General features: G+C 35.8%; 1 protein-coding gene across 5 annotated transcripts in view; it reads right to left on the bottom strand.

Moving 5' to 3' along the window:
• Positions 1-5,890: 5,890 nt before the first annotated feature.
• LOC129417279 (kinectin) overlaps positions 5,891-23,399 on the bottom strand; it is a 64,252-nt gene continuing 46,743 nt past the window's right edge. For 4 of the 5 annotated variants that reach the window (XM_055171836.2, XM_055171839.2, XM_055171834.2 and 1 more), the window contains 11 exons: positions 19,839-19,928; positions 19,621-19,725; positions 19,428-19,517; positions 19,227-19,319; positions 15,383-15,451; positions 15,168-15,251; positions 14,323-14,406; positions 11,072-11,155; positions 10,854-10,940; positions 6,529-6,639; positions 5,891-6,439 (listed from right to left, as the gene is read on the bottom strand). In XM_055171836.2, coding sequence (XP_055027811.2) covers positions 6,401-6,439; positions 6,529-6,639; positions 10,854-10,940; positions 11,072-11,155; positions 14,323-14,406; positions 15,168-15,251; positions 15,383-15,451; positions 19,227-19,319; positions 19,428-19,517; positions 19,621-19,725; positions 19,839-19,928 — 936 coding nt within the window. In that variant the 3' untranslated portion in view covers positions 5,891-6,400. The remainder of the gene's footprint in view (positions 6,440-6,528; positions 6,640-10,853; positions 10,941-11,071; positions 11,156-14,322; positions 14,407-15,167; positions 15,252-15,382; positions 15,452-19,226; positions 19,320-19,427; positions 19,518-19,620; positions 19,726-19,838; positions 19,929-23,399) is intronic. The other variant, XM_055171838.2, reaches the window with a different exon arrangement.

Raw genomic sequence — 23,399 nt, 5'->3', positions numbered from 1 at the left:
TTCTACCCAATGCCAACATGCCATCTCTGTTACTGCCATTGTCTTTTGTTGTAATTTACAATGTATGTTTTCACTTCACCTTCTGTGGATGAGCAAATTAATAATGTTCCTATTTTTCCCTCTCTAAACAGGTGATGGGGCTTTCCACTCATGTGCTTTTGACCAAACCTGCCGATTAGTCGTTTCACTCTTCCACTCCTGCATGTTTTTTGACGGCTGTTCGGTCATTCACACGTTCCTGCTGAATGTGTTACCTCCACACTTGTCAAGCTTCGTAATCCTCCCATAGTCACATTCCTCCCTGTGCAGTTGTGGGGTTCTTGTCTTTTTCGTGATGTTTTTTTTCAGGCACAGTTAACTGAACCCACTATGCTTTGTCACTGCTGCGGTTGTGCAATGTAAACCAGTCCTATACCGGTACTGGAACCTTTAGGCTATCTGTCTGTTTATGTGAGTTTCTGTAATAAAGCAATTTCACCTAAGAGCATAATAGGAATTCGAAAGCATAACTGTATTCTCAAACTCAAATTATTTTAGGGTGAAAATTGATTTATTAAAATATATAAAACATATATTATTTCCTCTCTTTTATGTAAATGACTTCTATTGCAGAACAATGTATCTTACTTCCTACTACTGTTTGGCAGATTATTTATGAATAGCTGTTATCCACGAATCAGATCTTGTACATTGTCCCAAGTAACCCCACCTCATACACACGTGCCTGGACAAAGGATCAAAGTCTTGCTTACTCATACCATCTTGATGGATAACAGATGCAAAGAGCTGCTGTTGCTGAAAGCCATTTATCTGGTTTAGATCTATGTACTTATGAGAATAATATTGCACGTACAGAAAAAACTTTGGCATGTGAGCACAGTGTGCAGAAATGATTGCATAACTTGAACTAAATGATACATTTCATTTCCTGTATACTTGTGTAACACAGGATACAAAAAATCTATTTCTATTTTTGCCTATGCAAAACTGGATGCTGCTAGAGTTTGCTTATGGGTGGCTTTATACTTTTTTCTTTTCTTTTTTTAAATGGTTCTAAATAAAGTTTCTTCAAAAAAGAAACCATTCCTAAGTCTCGCTATGTTATTCTGGTCCCTAGATATAACTCAGGTCCCTCCTATTATTTTATGACAAGGCTAATTGTCTGCTTGGCAAAAGGTCTGATCCTTTTTCAACAAGCCACATGATTTGACGCATTCTGCACTAGTGCAAATAGTGCAGGACAAACTTCACACAGTAGTTTATTACTACAGGGTGTGTTTAAATCCCTTAACCCCTGCTGTAGATAAAAACATAATACAATAATTTCAGAATATGGAGCCATAAAAGTAGATTGTAAAGCTAAGATCATATTGTTGAAACATTTAATGAGAAATGTGTTTATTAATTTTAAAATAAAGGTCAGTTTGTGACACCATTGAGATCTTTTCTGAAACGATGAGACATATTTTAGGTCTTTTTTCACAGGAGAAATATTTGACACTCAAGACACTGACTATTATTTTACCGATCAGATTATAGAAAGTCACTAGCTTTATCATTATTTGTCTAACTTCATATAGTTCTAATGATTTTGCAATTATTCAAAAACATTAATAATAAGATGTGTCTAAATGTAGTGTACATCATTTCTGACATCATTATATCATGATGAGTAACTGTAGTTTACACTCACACAGCATTGCATATGCATAGCATGCATACATGTACTGTACTTCCATGCCATTGTACTGTGATTTCATTCACTGTACTTGCCTCTAAATAGCTTTAAAGTGTCCATATTGATAATGACAGGAACTGCTGATTGCAGTGTGATACCGAAGGGAATGGCTGGAATGTGCTGCAATGCTAGCAGTCTGCTGATGCGAGTCACACAAAAGTCTTCTTGTTATCACTTTAACTCATTTTTCACCCTTCAGTACGGTTTAATTCATTGCAGCCATGATATAGTGCTTGAAACACAAAGGTAAGTGAAATTGTGTGATGCACTTTGAATTTACAGCATTTATAATGTGTGAGCAAAAAACACAAAAATGCGGCCCAATTAGAGAAAAGTATGTTGGTGATGGTGGACACCAGGGGCCTATAAAGCATGCGTACACACAAAACAGGACTGGAAATGTGCGTACGCCAGTTCCCACGCAAAGGTTGTGATTTATAAAAAAATCATGGGAGATGGGAGAATGGGCTTGCAGGGTGGGATATTAGGATGATTCATGTACGCACACTTGCAGGTGATCTGTGATTTATAAAGGGAACATTGCTTTGTTTTATAAGTCTTCATAATTTTTGGTGTATGCCATTTTTTGCTTTTGTGCGTACGTAGGCTTTTAGTAAGAATCCTACGCACGTTTTATACATGAGGCCCCAGGCCTTTCTTGCATAGAAAAACACTCTGGTGTTTCTGAGACACTTCTGTGCAAATCCCATGGGCAGAAAAGCATACATGGTTTAGGCTAATATGAGGAAAAAGTACATGAGGATAAAGTATTTAAATTATCAAGTGAACTGTCACTTTATGGTACTAATTTGCCATTTTTCATTTACCTTTAAGATAAAAAAGAAATTTGAATACATACTCGAGGAATCATAAGTTTCTGATAAACCTTAGAATTACAATCGTTCTCCCTGCTGAAAAAAACAATAAAACCATTACAGAAAATTCGAATGGTTTTCATTAAAATACCAATAGGAACCATTTGCTTTTACCATTAAAACCACCACACTGTAGTGTGTTTTGGGCCATTTTCTATTAGAACCAATACATATTCCATTAGAACCAATACATACCATTAAAGACCAACAAAAACAATACACTGTAGTGTGTTTTGGGCCATTTTCCATTAGAACCAATACAATTCCCAATAAAACCATTAGAAATTTCTGTAATGGTTTTATTGTTTTTTTCAGCAGGGCTAGGCTAGCCTAGCCAATTACTTTAAACGTGGAAAGAATCAGAAATGACAAAATACAAACAGACAAAGTCACAAGCCGCATTTCTTTAATTGTTTTGTTCAAGGATTCACTGGCCTCTTGCGGCAGTTTAGGGTTACTGCAAGGAACATGAATTAAATTCAGATTGTCTTCTTCCTGTTTCTTTTCTTTTTTCAGTTCAAGCATGTTATAAATGAATGAAATGAATAAAGATGGTTGTTGTTAAAATTACCGGTACAAGATTAGAAATTACAGTTTTACTGGCAGCTGGTGCAACCAGATGCATAATTACAGCAAATTTTTTACAGGGATATACAAACAAAAATGTTTTTATTTATCACGAGCAGCCTAACATACATGCAGAATAATACAATTAAATGCAAGAGAGTAAATTCACCGAACGAAAATAAACATAAGCTGGAATAATTATTTTGCTTTTGACTGAATCCAATGTGACTCTTTAGTCTCCGTGTTTTGCATAACGGATTCAATGACTCGACATGTTGAATTATTTTCATGTAATAATATAGCAGTGCCACTTTTTTAACCCCGAAACAAAATGTTTCATGTTTGTTTTATATATAGGTTCGAGTTTTATCAGTCTAATCTTGATATTTTAATCGGTAAATCTGACTAATTTACTCGCACTCTCTCGCTCATCTCAAAGTATTGCAGTACCCTTGTTTGCCGGTAGGTGCCACCGCGGCACAAACATGAAACTCCTGCATTGAATAAGTTTCAGCATTATTTAAAAATCAGATTTAAGTTAAACTTATAAAAAATATACACTAATTTAAATATTTTCTGTAAACCAAACGGTAATTTTCTAATTAACTCCTTTATAATTATTTGACGTAATTGCCATTTCCCCCCTAAACAATTAACAGCTTGAATAACACAAATCAAATCAAGTTTAGTGACTTAATCTAAAAAACATGTTTCTGTAAAAATATTTATGTTTTCAGGGAAATTGAAACTCACTTATTGTTTAACACGTTCATTGACGTTCATAGATATTTTCTTCCAAATTTACCCAAAAGTAAAGTGCATTGACGTCCTGCATATCTACAATGGTTTAGATTCATGATAGCCTTTTTACAAAAAGCAATTTTATGACTCCAAGGCTACACTTAAAAAACAAAAATGCTGGGTTATTTCAACCCGGTGTTGGGTCAAAAAGGTTCGAGCGCACACCCTTGAGCTGTAATTTAACCCATGCTGGGTTGTTTTAACATAAAATGCATTGTTGGGTCAAATCCTTACTGAAAAATCCAGCAGAGACCAGCATAAGCTGGTAGCTGATTTTAGCTGGTTTAAGGTGGCAGTAGCTGGTGTAAGCTTGTGCTCCCAGCCTGGCAAAGCTGGTGGGTCAGCTGGTCCTCCAGCTAGACCAGCTTAAAAAAAGTGACAAAAACACAGCTAGACCAGCTTGCTACACCAGCAATACCAGCTAAAACCAGCTCACCAGCTTATGTTGGTCTTAGCTGGATTTTTTAGTAGATATGTAAACATTTTTTGGGTCAATTTAACCCAACATCTGTTCTTGACCCATTTGACCCAATGCTGAACTGAAAATAACCCAGCATTTTTAGAGTGTATGGGTGATTCTCACGAAAACTTGGTTTTAAAAATGTCAAGCATGAAAATGTAAAAATTGCTTAAATTTACTTTTTTTTCCCACCAGAAATTGAAAAACAAAGTCTGGAGTAAATGGGAACATTAATTTAAAAACTTTTACTTATCATTTAACACTTTTTGTAACATAATTAAAAAAATTAGTCCTAAAAAATCTCATTACCGCAACAGTCAGAAAACATCAACACTGACATATTTTCAAAATGACATGACAAACTTGAAAGAACATAATTTGGAGATTCTGCACATGCATTTAAAATCAAAGTATTAAGCTTCTATTAATGAAATTAACATTTAATAAGCATCTGTTGCGGTAATGATAATCAAAATGTGTGTAAGCATTCTGACAAGACAATATTTCAAATTAACTGTAAAAAAATTATCTTACCTGGTAGCCATCTTGAAGTAACTGGTCCATGTGCTTGGTCACTCAAAATCAAACTTTATTAAAATTCTGTATGTGTGCTTAAACTGTTCTCAAAAAGTGTTGCGGAGGATGAGAACATAAGGCATGGACACATCATTTTCCTAATTTTTCTTCATAATTATTATACATGAATAATCAGTAAATATTTTTCTGTCATCTAAAGTAGTCTAGCAAAACATCCATTTCTTTTCTTAATATTTTTGTGTTAATTTGATTAAATTACAAAATAACGCATGTTCAAACACAGCCGGACACATTGCGGTAATGAGAATTTCAGCAGAAAATGAGATAAAATTTCCAATTATAAATTCTTATGTTGAAATCACACATTGTGCAGGGTAGAACACAGTATTGTGTTAATTCTGATGCTTTTTAATGTTACTATATTACACATTTTAAAGCTAAAAACATTAGTGCCGTGGTGTTTCAATGGTTTCGTGAGAATCACCCGTATAGTCTAAAAAATGCTGGGTTATTTTTAACCCAGTGTTGAGTCAGATAAGGACAAACACGTATGCACATTTTCACAATATTACGAAATATATGGTTATAAAAATCGGAGACCACACTGCATTTTTAATCAAGCATCCCTTTTAATTTCGGTCACCTGTTTACAAAAATGAAATATTAAGTATTAATGAAATTAGCAACAGTATAGTGCTTGTTGACAGTTGAGGAAGACGCCGTCGCTTTCTCTTTGAGGTGTGGTTCAAGAAACCACAACTCACACCTGTAACGGCAGCATGTTGCAATGGTGCTTTCTTTTAAAAGAGTTTAGCACAGACTGAACCCATAATTCACCAGTGATACCATAATATATCCCTCTCCAAAACAAGCCCGGTGGGAAACAAAACATTTAGCATGATTAGCAATTGCTTATGTGACAAAAAGCGTTTATTTGTTTAAAATGGATCTCTTGTGCCTCTGAATTAAGAGCTGAAAATGTAACATAGTAAGTGTCAGTAGATCCTAACAGTTATTTAATCTTTAAAACAACACAAATATCCTCAATGCTCTTTATAAGAAAGGATAAAAATCTCTCTGGTCAAAGAAAGCTAACAAAAAGTAGTATTCAAAGTATTCAGACTGAAAAAGGGGTCAAGTCAGCAAAACGTCAACATCTATCGGATGCCTTTGTTGATTCATTTAAGTCTACTGAATAAGAGGAATGCCAAGGTAGAGGAGTCGACACGGGCACAAGAAAGGATCCGGTTTACGGAGCCCACCCACCCAGTGCCCCTCTCCTCTGGGAGAAGTGGCCAGCAGATTGGAGTGTTTAGGGATCAGGAGATCACATGTTAGATCTGGTGTAGCAAACAGGGCTGGAATCTGAGTTATTGTGGTTTGTTGATTTACGTGAGCAAACCAAAGCCTTCCTTTGTTAAATTAATGTTCATAATTAGAGTATAATTTATCCCCACCATCCTGAAACAAAAACACAACAAATTTAGAGTAACAAGATCAGAAATAGCATCTGCTGGTGGACAGCTTGTTTGTAAATGAACAGCTCATACCCTTTCAGGCCCCTTGGTAAGCTGTCTGTTGACAGAATGGAGTAGTTCCTGTAGTTCCCGAACTGTCTGATTCAAACCTGCAGTCATCTTCTCCTTACGATCAATCTCCTCCTAAGACAAATAAAGAAACATTTAGTCCAAGCATTGTATATCAAAAAGCAAGATTAAAATCAAAGCATAACTTAAAAAAAAAACAGCATTTGAATCCAGAGACACTCACTGAAAAATTTGCAATGCTTAATATGATATGGGACTAAAAGTCAGGCCTTTCAATTAAAGAATGGTATCTTTTTGATAAGGGCATTGGGTCTTATACACTAAACATGCGTACTGTACGCACAAATGTGTGTGTGAGATGTGCGTAAGGATGTTTTCATGAACAAATCGTGATTCAACAAAAACTTTCGTATCAAAATTTCTTCTAAATGTATGCAAAAAAAAAAAAAAAAATTAAAACCACTCTTATGCAATAATCACATACTATACTGCCCTACAAAGCGAAAGCGCAGTAACTACGCATTTGGTCAAAATTGAGTTAAGGGTTAAAATGGGCTTTGTGAGATCTGTTGTGTCTTGTGACAAAGTCTCCTGGTTAAATTTTGTCCCATTTCAGAGAAATGTGTGTGCCAAAATTGCAGTAACATGTTTGACTGGCTGGTGTAAAAAACTTTAAAGCCATTTTTCTCAGTTTCAGTGTTTGCGTAGATACTGCACTTAGCCTTTGGAGGGCAGTATAGACCTTTTGCGTGTTTGCAAACAGAGATGACGTTTTTTTGTGGGCGGAGCCCAACTGGTGGCAGAAAGTGAATGCTTCTCAATAGCTGTGTCAAGTGTTTTAGCGTTAAACTGTGATTTTTAAGGATCCGGTGTTCTGTAGAAGTCTGTTTCCCCTATATTTCTCTTAAGTGTAATGTTTCTTATAACGTTTTCACCAAGTTACGCTTATTTTTTAAATAAATTAAACGTTTAAATGGCTTGGCTACTAATTGTGTGCATGTATGTAATGTATATGTATTGTTCTTTATTGGTAAATCAATTATTTTTACAGTATGTATCGCTGAAGTACTTATAAGAGCAATACTATCATGTATTCTGTATAATATAATTTATTAAATATTTCATAATTTCCTGTTTTCAATTTCTTCCTTATATTTTTAACCTACATGTTTGATCTAAAACTATTATGTTTACATACAAATTAATTTGTATAGGCCTGTTTATATATTTACACTTTATATCGTGTGTGTGTGTGTGTGTGTGTGTGTGTGTGTGCTATGTTTATATATTTATTAGTAAACATCATAATTTAGAACAAACAGGAAGAAGACATAGGCTAAGATATAATGTAAAAAGAAGTAATAGAAAATGAAAAAAATACGAAAACTTTAATAAATGGTAATATTATTGATATTATGAACTAATTCAAATCTTTAATCTTTCTAAATAAATTATAAACGTAACGTGATGAAAACGCTATAAGAAACACATAGAGGGATCAGACTTCGACAGAACACCGGATATCTTCTCTAATTATTTTCTATTCAAATTATTTAAAGATTTTCAGATGATTTCATCATTTCAGTCTGTCCGGTTGAGGGCTTTTATTGCAACCATAAACACCTACGTTTGTTCTCAAATGGTGTCTTCGACGACGGTATACTATAAAAATGAAGGTCATCTATTTTGGCATTCCTATTCTGAGTTATATTGTTCGTTGCCCTCGTTTCTCATTCATTTCCACTGTTTTTCTGCCACCACATGCGCGCGTGACGTAACTGTGACGTCGACTCGCAAAAGGTCTATAATCAAATACTAGGCTATAATATAATGTTAATAATAATATTAATATATACAATTTACATGATTTTATTTTATATTATAATATTTTCTGTATTATATATTATTATACATGATCTATATTATTATTATATACATTATATTATACATTATTATAGCCTACCTATTTTAAATACACATATAAAGAAGATGCACGTAATGACAAATCTTCACGCTTTCCTTCATCACTTTTTAAATCTCTATATGAAAGCGTCTGCTTAATGCCTGATGTAAACGTCATGTAAATGTAATGAGAAGTACAAACGTCAATCTCTTGATCTCCTGTTTGTTTTATTTTACATACAGATGCGTGTCTCTGTCATATTTATTAAATGTCATATTTGTTAACGCATCCAATACTTCTTTAATGTTATTCCGGTTGGTGGACAGCACTGGTTTCCTCGAGCGACAAGCAAAACCTCCCAAATAAAAAAGGCAAAGCAAATCGGAACTTTACAGATAATAAATATGATCATGGATTTCTTTTCGAGCTCTTTTGCTTTTATGACAAACTACTCTAAAATTTGCTGTGGACCAGCAATGCGATGCGGAAAGCCCTTATATGGAGCTGGTTTGGGCGTGTTTTATAGAAATTACCAACCGCGTGCATGTAGAACACTCCAAATTCAATAACGTGATCCATGTGCATACGCACTTGAGCCCGACCGATATATCGGCAGGCGGATATTATCGGCCGATATTAGCCGTTTTCCAAACTATCGGTATCGGCATTCATAATAGCCGATAAATGAATATTAAAAAAAAATCCTCACTGTTGGTGTTTTTGACAGAGCGCTCTGAACCAGTAGCTGCTGGTGGGGTCCAGACTTAGGCGTCTAGCCACTGCCTGAGTCAAGTGATCAGCAATTTATATTTTGCTGTTGTTGTTATTTATCAGAACTTAACAGAATTTGTCACCAGTCCTATTCAAAAAGTTATATTTATGAACCAAGTCTTTTAAAACTGGTAACTTTGATTTGGTTGTTGTTGTTTTTGTGTTTTTGTTCAAAGGCCTTTCCGTTTCATATCTTAAGTTTGTATTTTTATACATTTTATTTATCAGAACTTTAATATAATTTTGATGTTCCTCTGTTCTGTTCTGACAATAAAAGAAACAAGTTTCTTTTTAAAATGCATTATTTTATCATATTATTTTAGTTAAAACTCATAAATAACTACAAATAACTAATGTTAGGGAAATCTTTTAATGTTTTGTTGCGCGTTTCTGAAATAAAAAAAGTAAAAAAAAAAATCGGCCGATATATCGGAATATCGGATTTTAAAACCAACAAACATTTGCATCGGTATCGGCCTTCAAAATCCTTTATCGGTCGGGCTCTAATATGCACAGATTGTATTGTTAGGAATTTCGCAATTCGATTCGATTCCGATTCTTGAGGCTTCGATTCAATTCTATTCGATTCAATTCGGTATTGATTTGCTTGCTTCGATATCGATTCAATAATAAATAAATACACAAGCAATTAAGTACCTGAGTATATTTTTAAATAATGTGTGTAGTATTACTAATGTTTGATAATGTTGATGGTGCAGGCTTGAAAGAAGTGCTGCTGTTTGCCATCTTTGATCTTTCTGTTTTGATAAAGTGCATCTTGTACAACGCTGAACGCTCTCACTAGAGTGTTGCCCACAGCGCCGCCACTGGCCGCGGGCTGAATCGATTCATAGGATTTGATGAATCGATATTGAATTGAGAAACAAATAATTGCAATGCATTGATGAATCGATATTTTTACCCAGCCCTATGAATTAGGCGGAAAGTTTTCGTGAGAAGTTCAAGTAAAACAATGTACGCAGTGAATGAGACCCATTGTCTTTTTTAAGCATTTTTAAAGGGTTAGTTCACACACAAAACAAATCTGACATGATTTAAATTGTTACAGACCTGTATAAATGTTTTTGTTCATTACGAAAACAAATATATTTTGAAGAATGTCTGTAACAAAGCATACCTGGGGCACCACTGACATCCATAGTATTTGTTTTTCCTACTATAGAAGTCGGTGGTGCTCCTGTTTTCTGCTTGATTACAAATATTTTCCTTCGTTTTCAGCAGAATAAAGAAATGTATACAGGTCTGTAACAACCTGAGGGTAAGTAAATAATGACAGAATTTTCACTTTGGGGTGAACTATACCTTTAAGGCTAAAGGATTTCACACAATTTAAAATGTGTTAAAGTAATGCAATCGCTAAAACAATAATTATTTTACGATGTGTTATCCCTCACTCGTCGCTACTATTACAATTGCAAATGGCCCTGTCTGTAAAATCCAGGCTAAAGTCTCATAACCTAATTTTGAGATTAGGAGCATCGCAGTTTTTCTTTACTCATTGATTTCGATATAAATATCAAGGTTATATGTTCTTTACATTATGTAAGATGACTTTATGAAGATAACATTAAACTGTATGTCCTTTAAACTGCATATTATCCGACTGTATCTTACAAGAACTTAAACTTCTCACCGTTTGTGTGAGGCCGCTGGTCTCTATCAGGTCAGCCTGGCCTGCTTTAAGGATCTCTGCCTCAATCAACTCTAGAGACTGCTGGGCCTGACCCCAACATACAGTAATGGGGAAAAGAGAGAAAAACATCATAAACACACAAGAAACTTATGATAGTTAACATGGCCACAAAACAAACATTTTGAAATCTTTAGTATGAGTCGTCCGGTATGCTTTACCTTGTAGAGATCTCCAGCCACTTTCTGCCGCTCTCTCTCCTCCGTCTCGAGCTTACACAACGTCTCGGTCAGCCGAGTCTTGAGCTGAAACGCAACAGCCAATCAGATAACACGTTACTGGAATGTAAAATCACTAGAGAAACACTTGGACTATGTTTACATGTTGTACATGTCATCCCAGGTGTGCATGACACAATCAGAGTTATATTAAATACTATTCTCTTACTATCTTATATTAAATACTATCCACATTAAATACATGCCACCATTATCTGAAGTTACAGCACGGATTTGTAGGTTTACAATAATACATGAGGTATTGACTGTTATAATCATTTATATAATCATTATAATTAATTTTAAGTTGCAAATGCGGAATTGTGTTTTTTTAATATCAATTATGTTGTGGTAAAGCTTGTCTATAACTTTTAAGTGGCTACATAAAAGGTCAATGGTAACTGAAATTCAAATTTTGCACACATTTGCCTTACAAATTAGATATAGGCCATGCCTTTAACTGTTATGTCTGGCTTTCTTGCTATACGTTTAAATGCAACATAAGTGTTGCATTTCTAAAGACTGAAAATGACTTATACAACGACCTTGCACTCTGTTCAACTATGCAAGTGAATCAATTTTACCACATTGCAGTGCTGAATTTTGAAACTTCAATTTTGAAATCATGTCAATTGCAGAGTTTTTCGAAGTTTAGAGAATTCAAGATTAAATTACAAACAAGGAAAATAACAAAAAGCAGAAAATAAGCAACAATAAAAGCAATAAACATTAAGTAACAGACAAGAGCTAAGCAGTTAATACTTGTGCATGTACAAGTGTCCTCCGTACCAAGTTCTTGTGGCAGAGAGTCAAACAGCAGAATTCAGAGTAAACTGAGAGTGAGGTATTAGATGATAGATTAGGATATAATCCAGGCAAGGTGTATCCGTCATCTCTAATGTTTTATAAGATGGGGCTTCAAAGTCAGTTCTTTTATTCAGAACGGCTCTTACATTTGTCATTGTGACATTCATTTAAAAAGACAGCTCACTAAAACTTTCTGTCATTTACTCCTCATGGCGTTTTTCATCTTTACACAATTAAAACGCTCTTTTCTACAATGAATATCACAAAATATCACGAGCGTTTTCAAGTGATGAAAATAAAACGGAACAGAAGGTGAAGCTGTAACAAAAGTAGACTCGGGTGTAAAGACTGAAAATTAATAATTCACTGATAATCTTCCCTTCTGCCATAGCACTTAAAGGGACACTCCACTTTTTTAAAAATAGGCTCATTTTCCAGCTCCCCTAGTTATGCCAAAGCCGATCTCTGGGTCTGGTGGTACCACTTTTAGCATAGCTTAGCACAATCCATTGACTCTGATTAGACCATTAGCATCGCACTCAAAATTAACCAAAGAGTTTTGATATTTTTCCTATTTAAAACTTGACCCTTCTGTAATTACATTGGGTACTAAGACCGACGAAAAAGTAAAACTTGCGATTTTCTAGGCCATTAAGGCTAGGGACTATACTCTCATTCCGATATAATGATATTATGTAGTGCCCAAAAATAGTTCTCTGCTATTGAAAGTTATCAAGGGGACTACTTTTAGGCCATGGGTAATATCATTGCGCCTGGTGCAGCCATGGTACGCCACCAACGTCCATGATTATTAAGCCGAAATGAGAGTTTAGTTCCTAGCCATACAGCCTAGAAAATCACAACTTTTAATTTTCCGTCTGTCTTAGTGCACGATGTAACTACAGAAGAGTAAAGTTTTAAATAGGAAAAATATATAAACTCTTTGATCATTTTTTAAGTGCGATGCTAATGGTCTAATCAGATTCAATGGATTACGCTAGCTATGCTAAAAGTGCTAGCATCAGACCTGGAGATCAGCTGAATGGATTCCAAAACTGTAAAAATCAATTGTTTAACTCTAGGGGAGTTGGGAAATGAGCCCGTTTTCAAAATAAGTGGAGTGCCCCTTTAAAGGGATACTCTAGCCAAATATCAAAATTACCCCATGGTATACTCACCCTTAGACCATCCGATACACATGTCCATCATTTTTCCGACAAACACATATTTGTTTTTGTAAATGTCCTTGCTCTTCCAAGGTTTCATAATGATATTAAACAGGGATCAGGGAAAAACTATTGACTTTAAAGCCCACAAAGTGCATCCATCCTGTAGAGAAGTAATCCACACAGCTCCAAAGGGTTAATAAAGGTCTTCTGCAGGTAATTAATGTGATTTTCTAACAAAAATATCCATATTTAAAACCATAATAACTAGCTTTCTGCATCAGCAAAGGCACATTCATAGAGCTTCTTCTACCCTCTTGTCACCTAACGGCACTCATATCAAGGAATATAGGAGTCACTCCATTACAGTAGGTAGCGATACAGCACCTTAACATTGGTGCATCCCATGACAGAGAATGAAAATAAATTTTTACCTTGTCTTAGTTAAATACCGGTAGTCTACCCGCATTCACGAACAAACGAAGAGTGCTAGACATTCTGAATATCTCAGTTTCATTGAAATTCCTCCTTTAGAAATGTCCGCCAGAAACGGGCCCAATTTGAACAACGGATAAATGTTATGTAAAATGCATCTGACTCTCATTCAATTCCGTTCCCTTCGAAAATAATTTGCATACATTCGGCCTCTCGCCACCAACGAGAAATAAATTGCAGCAGTGTTCGCGAAGTTCAAGGCAAAATGGCGAGTCGTGTTCTGAGGTGTGCTCTTCTAGCTGTAAAATTTTGGTCTGTCCGTGTTCTGAAGACGGTGAAGTTTAAATTAGTTTAAGCAGCAGCAAAGGCAGCCAATCAGTGTCAGTGGTTGCATTTCATAATTAGATTGGATATTTTTGGGTTTCTGGATGGATGCACTTTTTTGGGGTTTTAAAGTCAGAAGTTGTTCCCTGATCCCTGTTTAATACCATTACAAAGCTTGGAAGATCAAAGACATTTACTAAAATAACACCAAATGTCAGTAAACCATGGGGGTAATTTTGATATTTGGCTGGAGTATGCCTTTAAATCTTAATAAATAAAGTCATGTATGTCATAACAAGTGAAGAATATCATAAAAAGAACCCTAACATATAGGTTAGAAATGAAAGATGACGGATAGCGACACCTTGCCGTAAAGATCCAGCCCTTGAAGCAACCATGTGACAGTGGCTCAAGAATAGAGAGATGAAAAGCTTCTTTAGTTTAACCAGGGGTACAGCTTACCAAATTCAGCTCCTCATTCTGTCTGACGGCTTCTGTGTATGAGCCGTCGAGTTTGCTTTGCAACTCGGTCAAGAGATCTTTGAGCTGTAATGAAGTTTGAGATGTTTAAGAAACTAGTGGGGCTGAGACCAGCAGGATGGTGTTTGGATCCAAAGTGAGGAAACACTGCGTGTCATTTCCAAAAGTTCGTTTTAAGGAACAGTTCACTCAAAAATGAAAATTATTTCATTATTTGCTCCTTCGTGACTTTCATGTCTTTAAACCTGTATGACTTTCTTTCTTCTGCACAACATAACAGAAGATTTTGAACAATGACAGTAACAAACAAAATTGTATGGATACAAAATTTCACATTTCTCAAAAAATCTTCTTTTGTGCTCCACAGAAGAAAGAGTCAAATAGAGATTTTGAAAATTGAAAATTCATAGGTGAACTATACCTTATTTTATAAGGGCTTGAATAGTTAGGTTTATTTTGAATGAATCTGCTTCAGGTCTGAGTAGGCACATGAGTTTATGTGATTCACACGGGTGAGATGTTACTGGATCAAAATCCTTTTGTTGTTATTGAAAAACAGTCCCATCAACCAGTCAGTAGTAAAGATTTAGGTTAAAGTGTCTAAACCAGATGTTAACAGACAAACCACATCTTTTGTGTAAATTTACTGAGGATGGACAGCCAATACCAATCACCTAGAGTTATAAAAGTTGTTACTTAATTCAAACAATGTTAGTCAATTATAAACCACAAGCAACACACAAAAACAAAAGACAGAACTATAAACCAGGAATATACAAGCATGCAATTTGGTTATTTTGTTGGCATCAGGAATCATTTACACTTACTTCTCTGACTTCCGACACATAGGTGGCGCTCTCACGCTCCGCTCTCTCCAATTCAGACTCAAGGTGCTCCTTGTCTCTCCTTAACTGCAATATATAAATTGCAAAACAGCATTCAAAGTTTCATTCATTAGCTCATGGAGCTTTTTTGTTTTTCAAATGTATGCTGTATATAGTATAGTACAGGTGCCTGTTGCCAATGACTGAAGATAACTCACACTCTCCAGATCTCCATCTGTGCTCAATCTGTCCACTTCCTGTTCCAGTGCAATTACTCTCTGTGTCATCTAAAAATGACAGGTTCAAGGTTTAATTTTACTATTTGATCAATTTATTCATGTAAATTATCAGAATATACTGTACTGTAATTATAGTTACAGGGGTATAAACATGCATGCGTGTACTTAAACTGAAAATTCGATTTTTTTGTGGTTTTAATAAGAAACACATCATTAAGGTAAAATTCACCGTTCCTAAAGCTTGTAGGTTTCTGGTTTCGAACATCAGGGAGAGTCCTAAATCACCCATGCATAATCCAAATAGACTACTGTAACTTTGTCAAGATTGTCAGAGTTCATTACAGGATTCCCTTTCTGCGACATTTACGGTTGGGGGTGTACAATATTTGCTTTTAACTCTTTCCCCACCATTGAGGAGTTATCTCGTCAATTAGGAGAAAACATTTCCCTGCCAATGACGCTTCCCTGATGAGTTTTTACCTTAATCTTTAATTCTGCTATTATCCACAAGGTTACACTCTTACCCAATTTATAAAAAACTGAAGCATCAGCTAATTCTACAACATTGTAAACTCTGTGGGCCCTATTTTAACGATATAAGCGCATTGTCTAAAGTGCACGGTCTAAACGGGCGTCTCCGAACCCCCTTGTGCTACTTTAATGACGGAGCACAGCCTAAAAGGGTTGTTCCTATTTTCATAATGAGTAATAGATGTGTTTTGGGCGTAAAGTGCAATAAACCAATGAGAGTCTCAGCTCTCATCCCCTTTAAAAGCCAGTTGCGCCTGGCACCATGCCTAATCCCTATTTAGATGGTGGAATTTGTAAACTGAAAAACTAAGCTGAGGAAGAAGACCACCAGTTTACCTTTAAAAGCGGTTTTCTTTCAGTCATGGAAGTAAAAATAGCAGGCTTTTAATTGCTGTAAATGGATTGATATCCTATATAATCATTGTAATCTCATAAAATAATTAGCAAATATGCAAGGAAAGGTTTGTACTCTGTAAATTCTTTATCTGTTATTTGTATTTTTAAATACAGCCGTTTCAGCACTTGGACAGCGCCATGGATTTTTTTTAAAACATTATTTAAAAAAGGCTCATCTTACCATATCCACTAGAAAGTTATACAATAAATCCGCGAGGAAGCATTTAAAAAACATTTAAAAACAGATGCATTTGCTTAAAGCTAAGCAATTATTTGGTGAAGCAGCTCTTTACGCCTTCTAACGTCTCATAATCGGTCATCATTTATGTCCAAGAGACTCAATAATAATCTTTTACATTTTAATCCTTTAATTTTTCATATTTAAAAGCTTTTTTGTGCTGCTGAGCATCTGTGTGTGATAAATAAACCCGCGTTGTCGTCCCGTTTATAGGCACATATTTCTAACCCGCCAAAAACACTATTGCGCCATTGACTTTAGACCAGGTTTTAGTTGGTCAGGGTTCCCACACCTTTCAAGGACTTTCCAGATCCAATACCCTCAAATTCAAGGTCTAAATGTAGGGACACATTTCAAGTGAAAGCAAGGTTACATCGTGGTACCTTTTAAGATACATTGTTACAGTTCTCTTTTGAAGGAACTGGCGCTGTGTCACTGCGGTGACCCTTTGGGGATGCCTCCAGTGGTAAGTGCGTCTGAATGTGTATATCAAATTCAACCAATGTTGAGGCTTAATGACAAGGACAGGGTGACGCGAGAGCCAGGAAGTATATCGCTATCTAAAATATTGCCAAAGACGGCGTTACAGGGACGCAGGAAGTATGGCAAGGGAGAAGCAGCATCTCGTTCCCTTCTCAGGAAACAACAGTTACCCAAGACGTTTTCATGTGTTAAACACAACTATGCAAAAAGCATTTTGGTATGAATCAGCATTCACATACAGAAGATATAAGCATTTAAAGCGAACAGTTTAGCATGTGTGCTTAAAACGTCTAGAATTTTTATGATAATAATATGGATTTTTTTCCAGAAAACTTCTTGCATAAAATAGATTCAAGCACTTTCAATGACCTGTATCTATGTATGTATATTTTCAAAAACTTCCCAGGGCCTTGAATATTTTCCCCCAGATTCACAAACTTTTAAGGATTTCAAGGACCCGTGGGAACCCTGGTTGGTCAATAGCGTAGTCTATTTTAGTTGCCTCAAAATAGCAACACGCCAACAATGCACCCGAACACACATCGTTTTCAGACCAGAACGCTGGGTTGAAACTAGCAAGAGTTTCCATTCTGCCGGATGTATGATAGGGCCCTGTATCTTTTGATCTTCGTTCTGATCTCTAACAAAAGTCCTTTACAAAAATGCAATTAACTGTAATTATTAAATTAAATTTGGTATTTTTGAAGAAATCTATTATATGATGAAACTTTTTTCCGTTTTGTTTGTTTATTTGTTTGTTTAAAAGCAACTGGTGTGTTCTTTCATTTGATAAATTTGTATGTTTATATATTTATAGAAGAAAATGTTGCTGAAAGGCATTTTGTGAAACTATTGTGAAAATCACAAAAATGCTGAAATGCTGGCAGGGAATGAATTAATGCACCCCCAGGTTAAATTAAATAAGCAAAGTATGAGGTGCATGGTATAAAATTGACAAAACACTAAACTTTTAAGGTTCATTGGAAAAAATGGTTTGGCAAAAAGGAAAATAGCAGCATATTAGCGAATGCCAAAATTGCATTAAAAAACAAACAGCTCTTAGGTAATACTCAGTCATACATTGACTACAATTTTATCTGTTATTAATGCCAGTTGATACTCTTTTGTGGTCATATTTTGTGGGTATTGTCCTAGTCTTAATACTGTAATAATAATTTTTTACCAATCCTCTTTAAATTACTCTCAAAGCTGAGCTCATGTTTACACTCCAAAAGCAACAATACAACATGCACACAAAATGTTTAACGCAACTATAATAAAATATCTGAATATAGAGCGCTATCAATTGTGCTCACTTTTGGTCCCTACTGTATATATGATGCGGTCACAGAATTTGGCCAAATAAAATCTCTTATTGTATCATTATAAGCTAGGGATGCATATCAATTAATCGCGATTAATCTATAGCAGAATAAAAGTTTTTGTTTACATCATATATGTGTGTGTACTGTGTATAATAACTTTGTATAGTTAAATGCACACACATGCATGTATATATTTAAGCAATGTTTACATGTGTATATACATTTGTATATTTATGTATAATTTATATTATATATAAATATAAATACTTAATATATCAATATATTTTTTTCTTAAAATTATACATGCATGTGTGCATATTTATATATACATAATTATTATACACAGTTCACACACATATATGATGTAAACAAAAACTTTTATTCTGCTATAGATTAATCACGATTAATTGATATGCATCCCTACTATAAGCTGAATGAAAATCGGATTTGATCCAAAGGCATAATTTCCTTTATAATGCTGACCAATAATTGTCTAAAGCCCCAGTGTGCATAATCTCTGAAAGCCAATGTTGACACATAAAATCACCTAAACAAACACACCCCTACCCCAATAGAATCTGGACCTTCTTTTGATAGACCCGCCCCACACATACGCAACCCAGGCAATGATGTCGGTTAGTAGACATGCCCCTTAATGCTTATAGGCTACAAGTGTGTTTTGGTAGTCGGCCCGACTCCTTTATCCAAAGTGTTTCTTCTATAACTTCAAATTATTTTGAGCATGTTTACACTTGTAATTCAATCCCAATACAGTAAAAGCAATCTCAACATCCCAACTAAATGTCACAGGAACCGTGTGGATAATCCAGCGAGTTTTTGTTTGACAAACCTCTCTGAGATCAGCCTGTGACTGCTCCAACTTCTCTCTCCAGTGTGTCTCCTCCTGCTCCACGCTGCTCTGCAGCCGCTGCAGGATCCCTTCCTGTGTGCACAACACCAACATAACCCTTAGAAACACTCATGAAGCAGAACTCCAAAAATATGCTGTTACATCACACATTTTCCAGTTAAATCCATATCTGGAGCTCACCGTTTCTGCTAGGACCTTCTTGTACGTCTCACAATCTTTCTGTAGAACTTTCTGGGCCTCTTCAGATTCCTTCAACTTTTCTGCTAAAGCCTGTTGAGAAAACAACCGCTTAATTTACTTGCAAACAAACCATTAAACAATTCCCCACGTTTTTGTTAGATAGAACACTACAATATATCTAAAGCATCCATACCTGGGCATCCCCAGAGGCAGAGGTCACCTCTGCGGCAACTCTGACCTCTGCAGCCGAACACTCCTTCAAAGATGTCTCAAACTTCTGCAGCCACTGCTGGTGGTTCTGAGTAATCAGAATGTATATGTACATTAGATGATTCTGCATATATCCACTGTCCAACAGCATTAAATGAAATGTATATTGTAATTGTGAGTATCACTAGGGTGGTAGGGCACCTGGTCGGTGGGTAGGGGCACGTGTGGCAGAAGTCTGTGCAGCAGCGCTCTGCATTCAGCCTCTGCCGACTCCAACATCGTCTGGTGATCCTGGGAAAAAAAAGAGACACAAGATCACACACTTTACCAATCAATCAAACACCTTTAAACATACATTTAATTACACTTTGTATCACCACACCACAATATGCCCAAATCAGAAAGCCAGTACTGTTTCTCACCCCAAACAGTGACTGATACACCCAACAAAATGTGCATTTATTTCAATATCATTCAGTTCAAATTTAAATAGATTTTATGTATACATCATACATTTATTCCAGGCTGACAAAATATATTTTTGACTAGAAAACAAGACACACAATTGTTTAAGGAATGATTACTGCAAGGATTCTTTTAAGTAAACACTGCAAGGCTCTAAGGGGGTGTGCACATCAAAGCTTTTAAACGCGGCTGAAAACGGCAGGCGGACACCAACTGGCAGCTTTCTTCAGCCGAGCGTATTGGTTGTTGTGCTATTTGTCCTGCCCCTGCTCCACTGTGATTGGACGGCGTGTGAGAACTGACATTGACGAGCTAAGCTCTTCACCCAAAGTTAAATATTATTTTTCAACTCTTGGCGCTTAGCGCGGAAAAACCGCCAAGGGCCGGCTTTCAGCACAGAAAAAAAATGCCAGCTGCTGGCTTTTTTGAAAAACGCAGCACTTCCATTGGAAACAAATGAAAACATACACTGGCCGCCGGCGTAAAAGCTTTGGTGTGCACGCCCCCTAAGCATTGTGAGCATATGAGCATGCAATACTAGTTTCACTTATCACTTTTTTATAACACAACCATTCAATTTACCCATACAAATAATATAAAATTGTAATATCAATCAGAATAATCTGCTTATTTCAAGTTTCCTGAAAAAAGCATTTTTTACAACCAAAACGTATAGTCAGTTCTGTTATTGAGGACATTAGTGTTGTAAAACATTCATAAAACCCCAAATTCTGCAACAAATACAAAAAATAACAACACATTTTTTACTCCACTCTGTATTTTTTTCAGGAAAAGAAAATAGACTGATCAATCCAGTAAATAATGGATGTATAAAAGTCATAGACTGTAAAAAAAAATATAGACGTAGTGTCCATGATGTCACCCATAAGTTGGTGAAGAGCTTTTTGAAGCTTAAAGTAGGCGTTGCCTGCCGTCGCCATCTTGGCCGCGCGTCACTGCGCATCACTCGCGGACAACCGAAAATGGGTAAAGAGGCGGGACATGGGTGAAGCAAAGGTGGCTGGTTGCTAAAACCCCGCCCCCTAGCTGAATTCTAGTGACAGCAGTGGCTGTTCAACCGTAACTCTAGTGGCCACGCCCATAATTATGCAGAACTTTGAGGCTTAATATAATTTAAATGGATGAGTTACAAAAAAAATTCCCCTCCCTCACAGCTATACAGACCAAAAACACTTTTTGTACCAGGCTGTAAATGGATTATTTTCTGCTGTAAAGTTGGCCATTTTAACATGGGGGTCCATGGGAATTGACTCGCTTTTGAAGCCAGCCTCTACCAGCCAGTCGATGAATTGCAATTTAAATCACTTCCATATTGGCTTCATCAGAGAGATTGGAATCCAATTAGATCCATTTTGACCAAAAGCACTTACTCAGGGTTCCCACAACTTAGTTAACTTCAAATTCAAGGACCTTTCAAGGACTTTCCAGGTCCAAAACCCTAAAATTCAAGGACTAAATGTGAGGACACATTTCAAGTGAGGGCAAGGTTACATCATGTTACCTTTTAAGATACATTGTTACAGTTCCCTTTCGAGGGAACTCACGCTGCATCACTTTTGGGACGCCTCCAAGGGTAAGTGCATCTGAATGTGTATATCAAATTCAACTAATGGTGATGTTTAATGACAAAGACAGGGTGACGCGGGAGCCAGGAAGTATATCGCTATCTGAAATATTGCCAAAGATTGCGTTACAGGGACGCAGGAAGTATGGCAAGGGGGACGCAGTGTCTCGTTCCCTTCTCAGGGAACAACAGTTACATACGTAACCAGAGACGTTTTCATGTGTCAAACACAACTATGCAAAAAAGCATTTTGGTATGAATCAACATTCACATACAGAAGATATAAGCATTTAAAGCGAACAGTTTAGCACGTGTGCTTAAAAAGTCTAAAATTTTTATATTATCCTACACTCTTAAAACGAATGTGTTAAATTAACACATCTTGTGTCTAGTTAAGGACAACACACCTAGTGTGTTGTCCTTAATTTAACACATCTCTGTGTTATTTTTTGAACAACACACTTTGTGTTAAACTATTTAACACATTATGTGTTGTTTTTAACACATTATGTGTCATTTCGTGCTGATTTAGAGTTCATATAAATAAAAGGGACAACACAAGATGTGTTAAAACAACACAAAGTGTGTTGTTCTAAAAATAACACAGAGATGTGTTAAATTAAGGACAACACACTAGGTGTGTTGTCCTTAACTAGACACAAGATGTGTTAATTTAACACATTCGTTTTAAGAGTGTACACTACACACAGGGAATAGTATGGATTTTTTTACAGAAAACTTCTTTAAATAAAATAAATTCAAGCACTTTTAATGACCTGTATCTATGTATGTATATTTTCAAAAACTTCCCAAGGCTTTGATCACCCAAATAGGGTCATGCTATAACAAATGATTTGTGGGATATTTTGAGCTGAAACTTCAGAGACACATTCTAGGCAAACCTGCTACTTGTATTACATTTTGTAAAAATACACTCTAAGAAAGGATGTGTTAATTTTAACACATTGTTTTGTGTTAAACTATTTAACACATTATGTGTTATTTTAACACATTGTGTGTCATTTCGTGTAGAATGTGAGCTTAAATAAATGAAATGGACAACACAAGATGTGTTAAAACAACACAAAGTGTGTTATTCCAAAAATAACACAGAGATGTGTTAAGTTAAGGACAACACACTAGATGTGTTGTCCTTAACTAGACACAAGATGTGTTAATTTAACACATTCATTTTAAGAGTGTAGGCATAATAGGTATCCTTAAAATTATTTTAACAATCTAGACTCATTGTCAGACATTACAGGCATAACATTTTCTGCAAAAAGTGTTTAAAAAGACAAAATTTTTTTTTTACAGAAATGAGTACCAAATTATTTAAATAATTATAAATAACACAATTTAAATTTAAATTAAATAAAAAAAAAAGTAGGACAGCTCTTGTTTTTATCCACTTGAATACTAAATTGTGGAAAATACAACAGATGCCAGAGACAGCCATGAGCAAATATATTGACAAATCGATTAGCATGATCTGTCCAACTGTCAGCGAGCCGAGCCCCAGTATAATGTAAGCAGGGTAATATACACCTCCAGGACTGTTTATAGATTTACTTAAATATGAACTCAAATTTCTTGCTACATTTAGATGGCTGTCCAACCCTGTGGAGGGAGAGGGCAGAGGTTTCCTATTACTGACAGATCTTCATATCCTGCTGGAGGAGAGTTGGTGAGACCCTCAGAGATGTTGGGAA

The sequence above is a fragment of the Misgurnus anguillicaudatus genome, unplaced genomic scaffold (genome assembly GCF_027580225.2).
Source record: "Misgurnus anguillicaudatus unplaced genomic scaffold, ASM2758022v2 HiC_scaffold_28, whole genome shotgun sequence".
NCBI lineage: Eukaryota > Metazoa > Chordata > Actinopteri > Cypriniformes > Cobitidae > Misgurnus > Misgurnus anguillicaudatus.
Note: the sequence above shows the minus strand (reverse complement) of the source record. Positions and strands in the feature narration are given on the sequence as shown.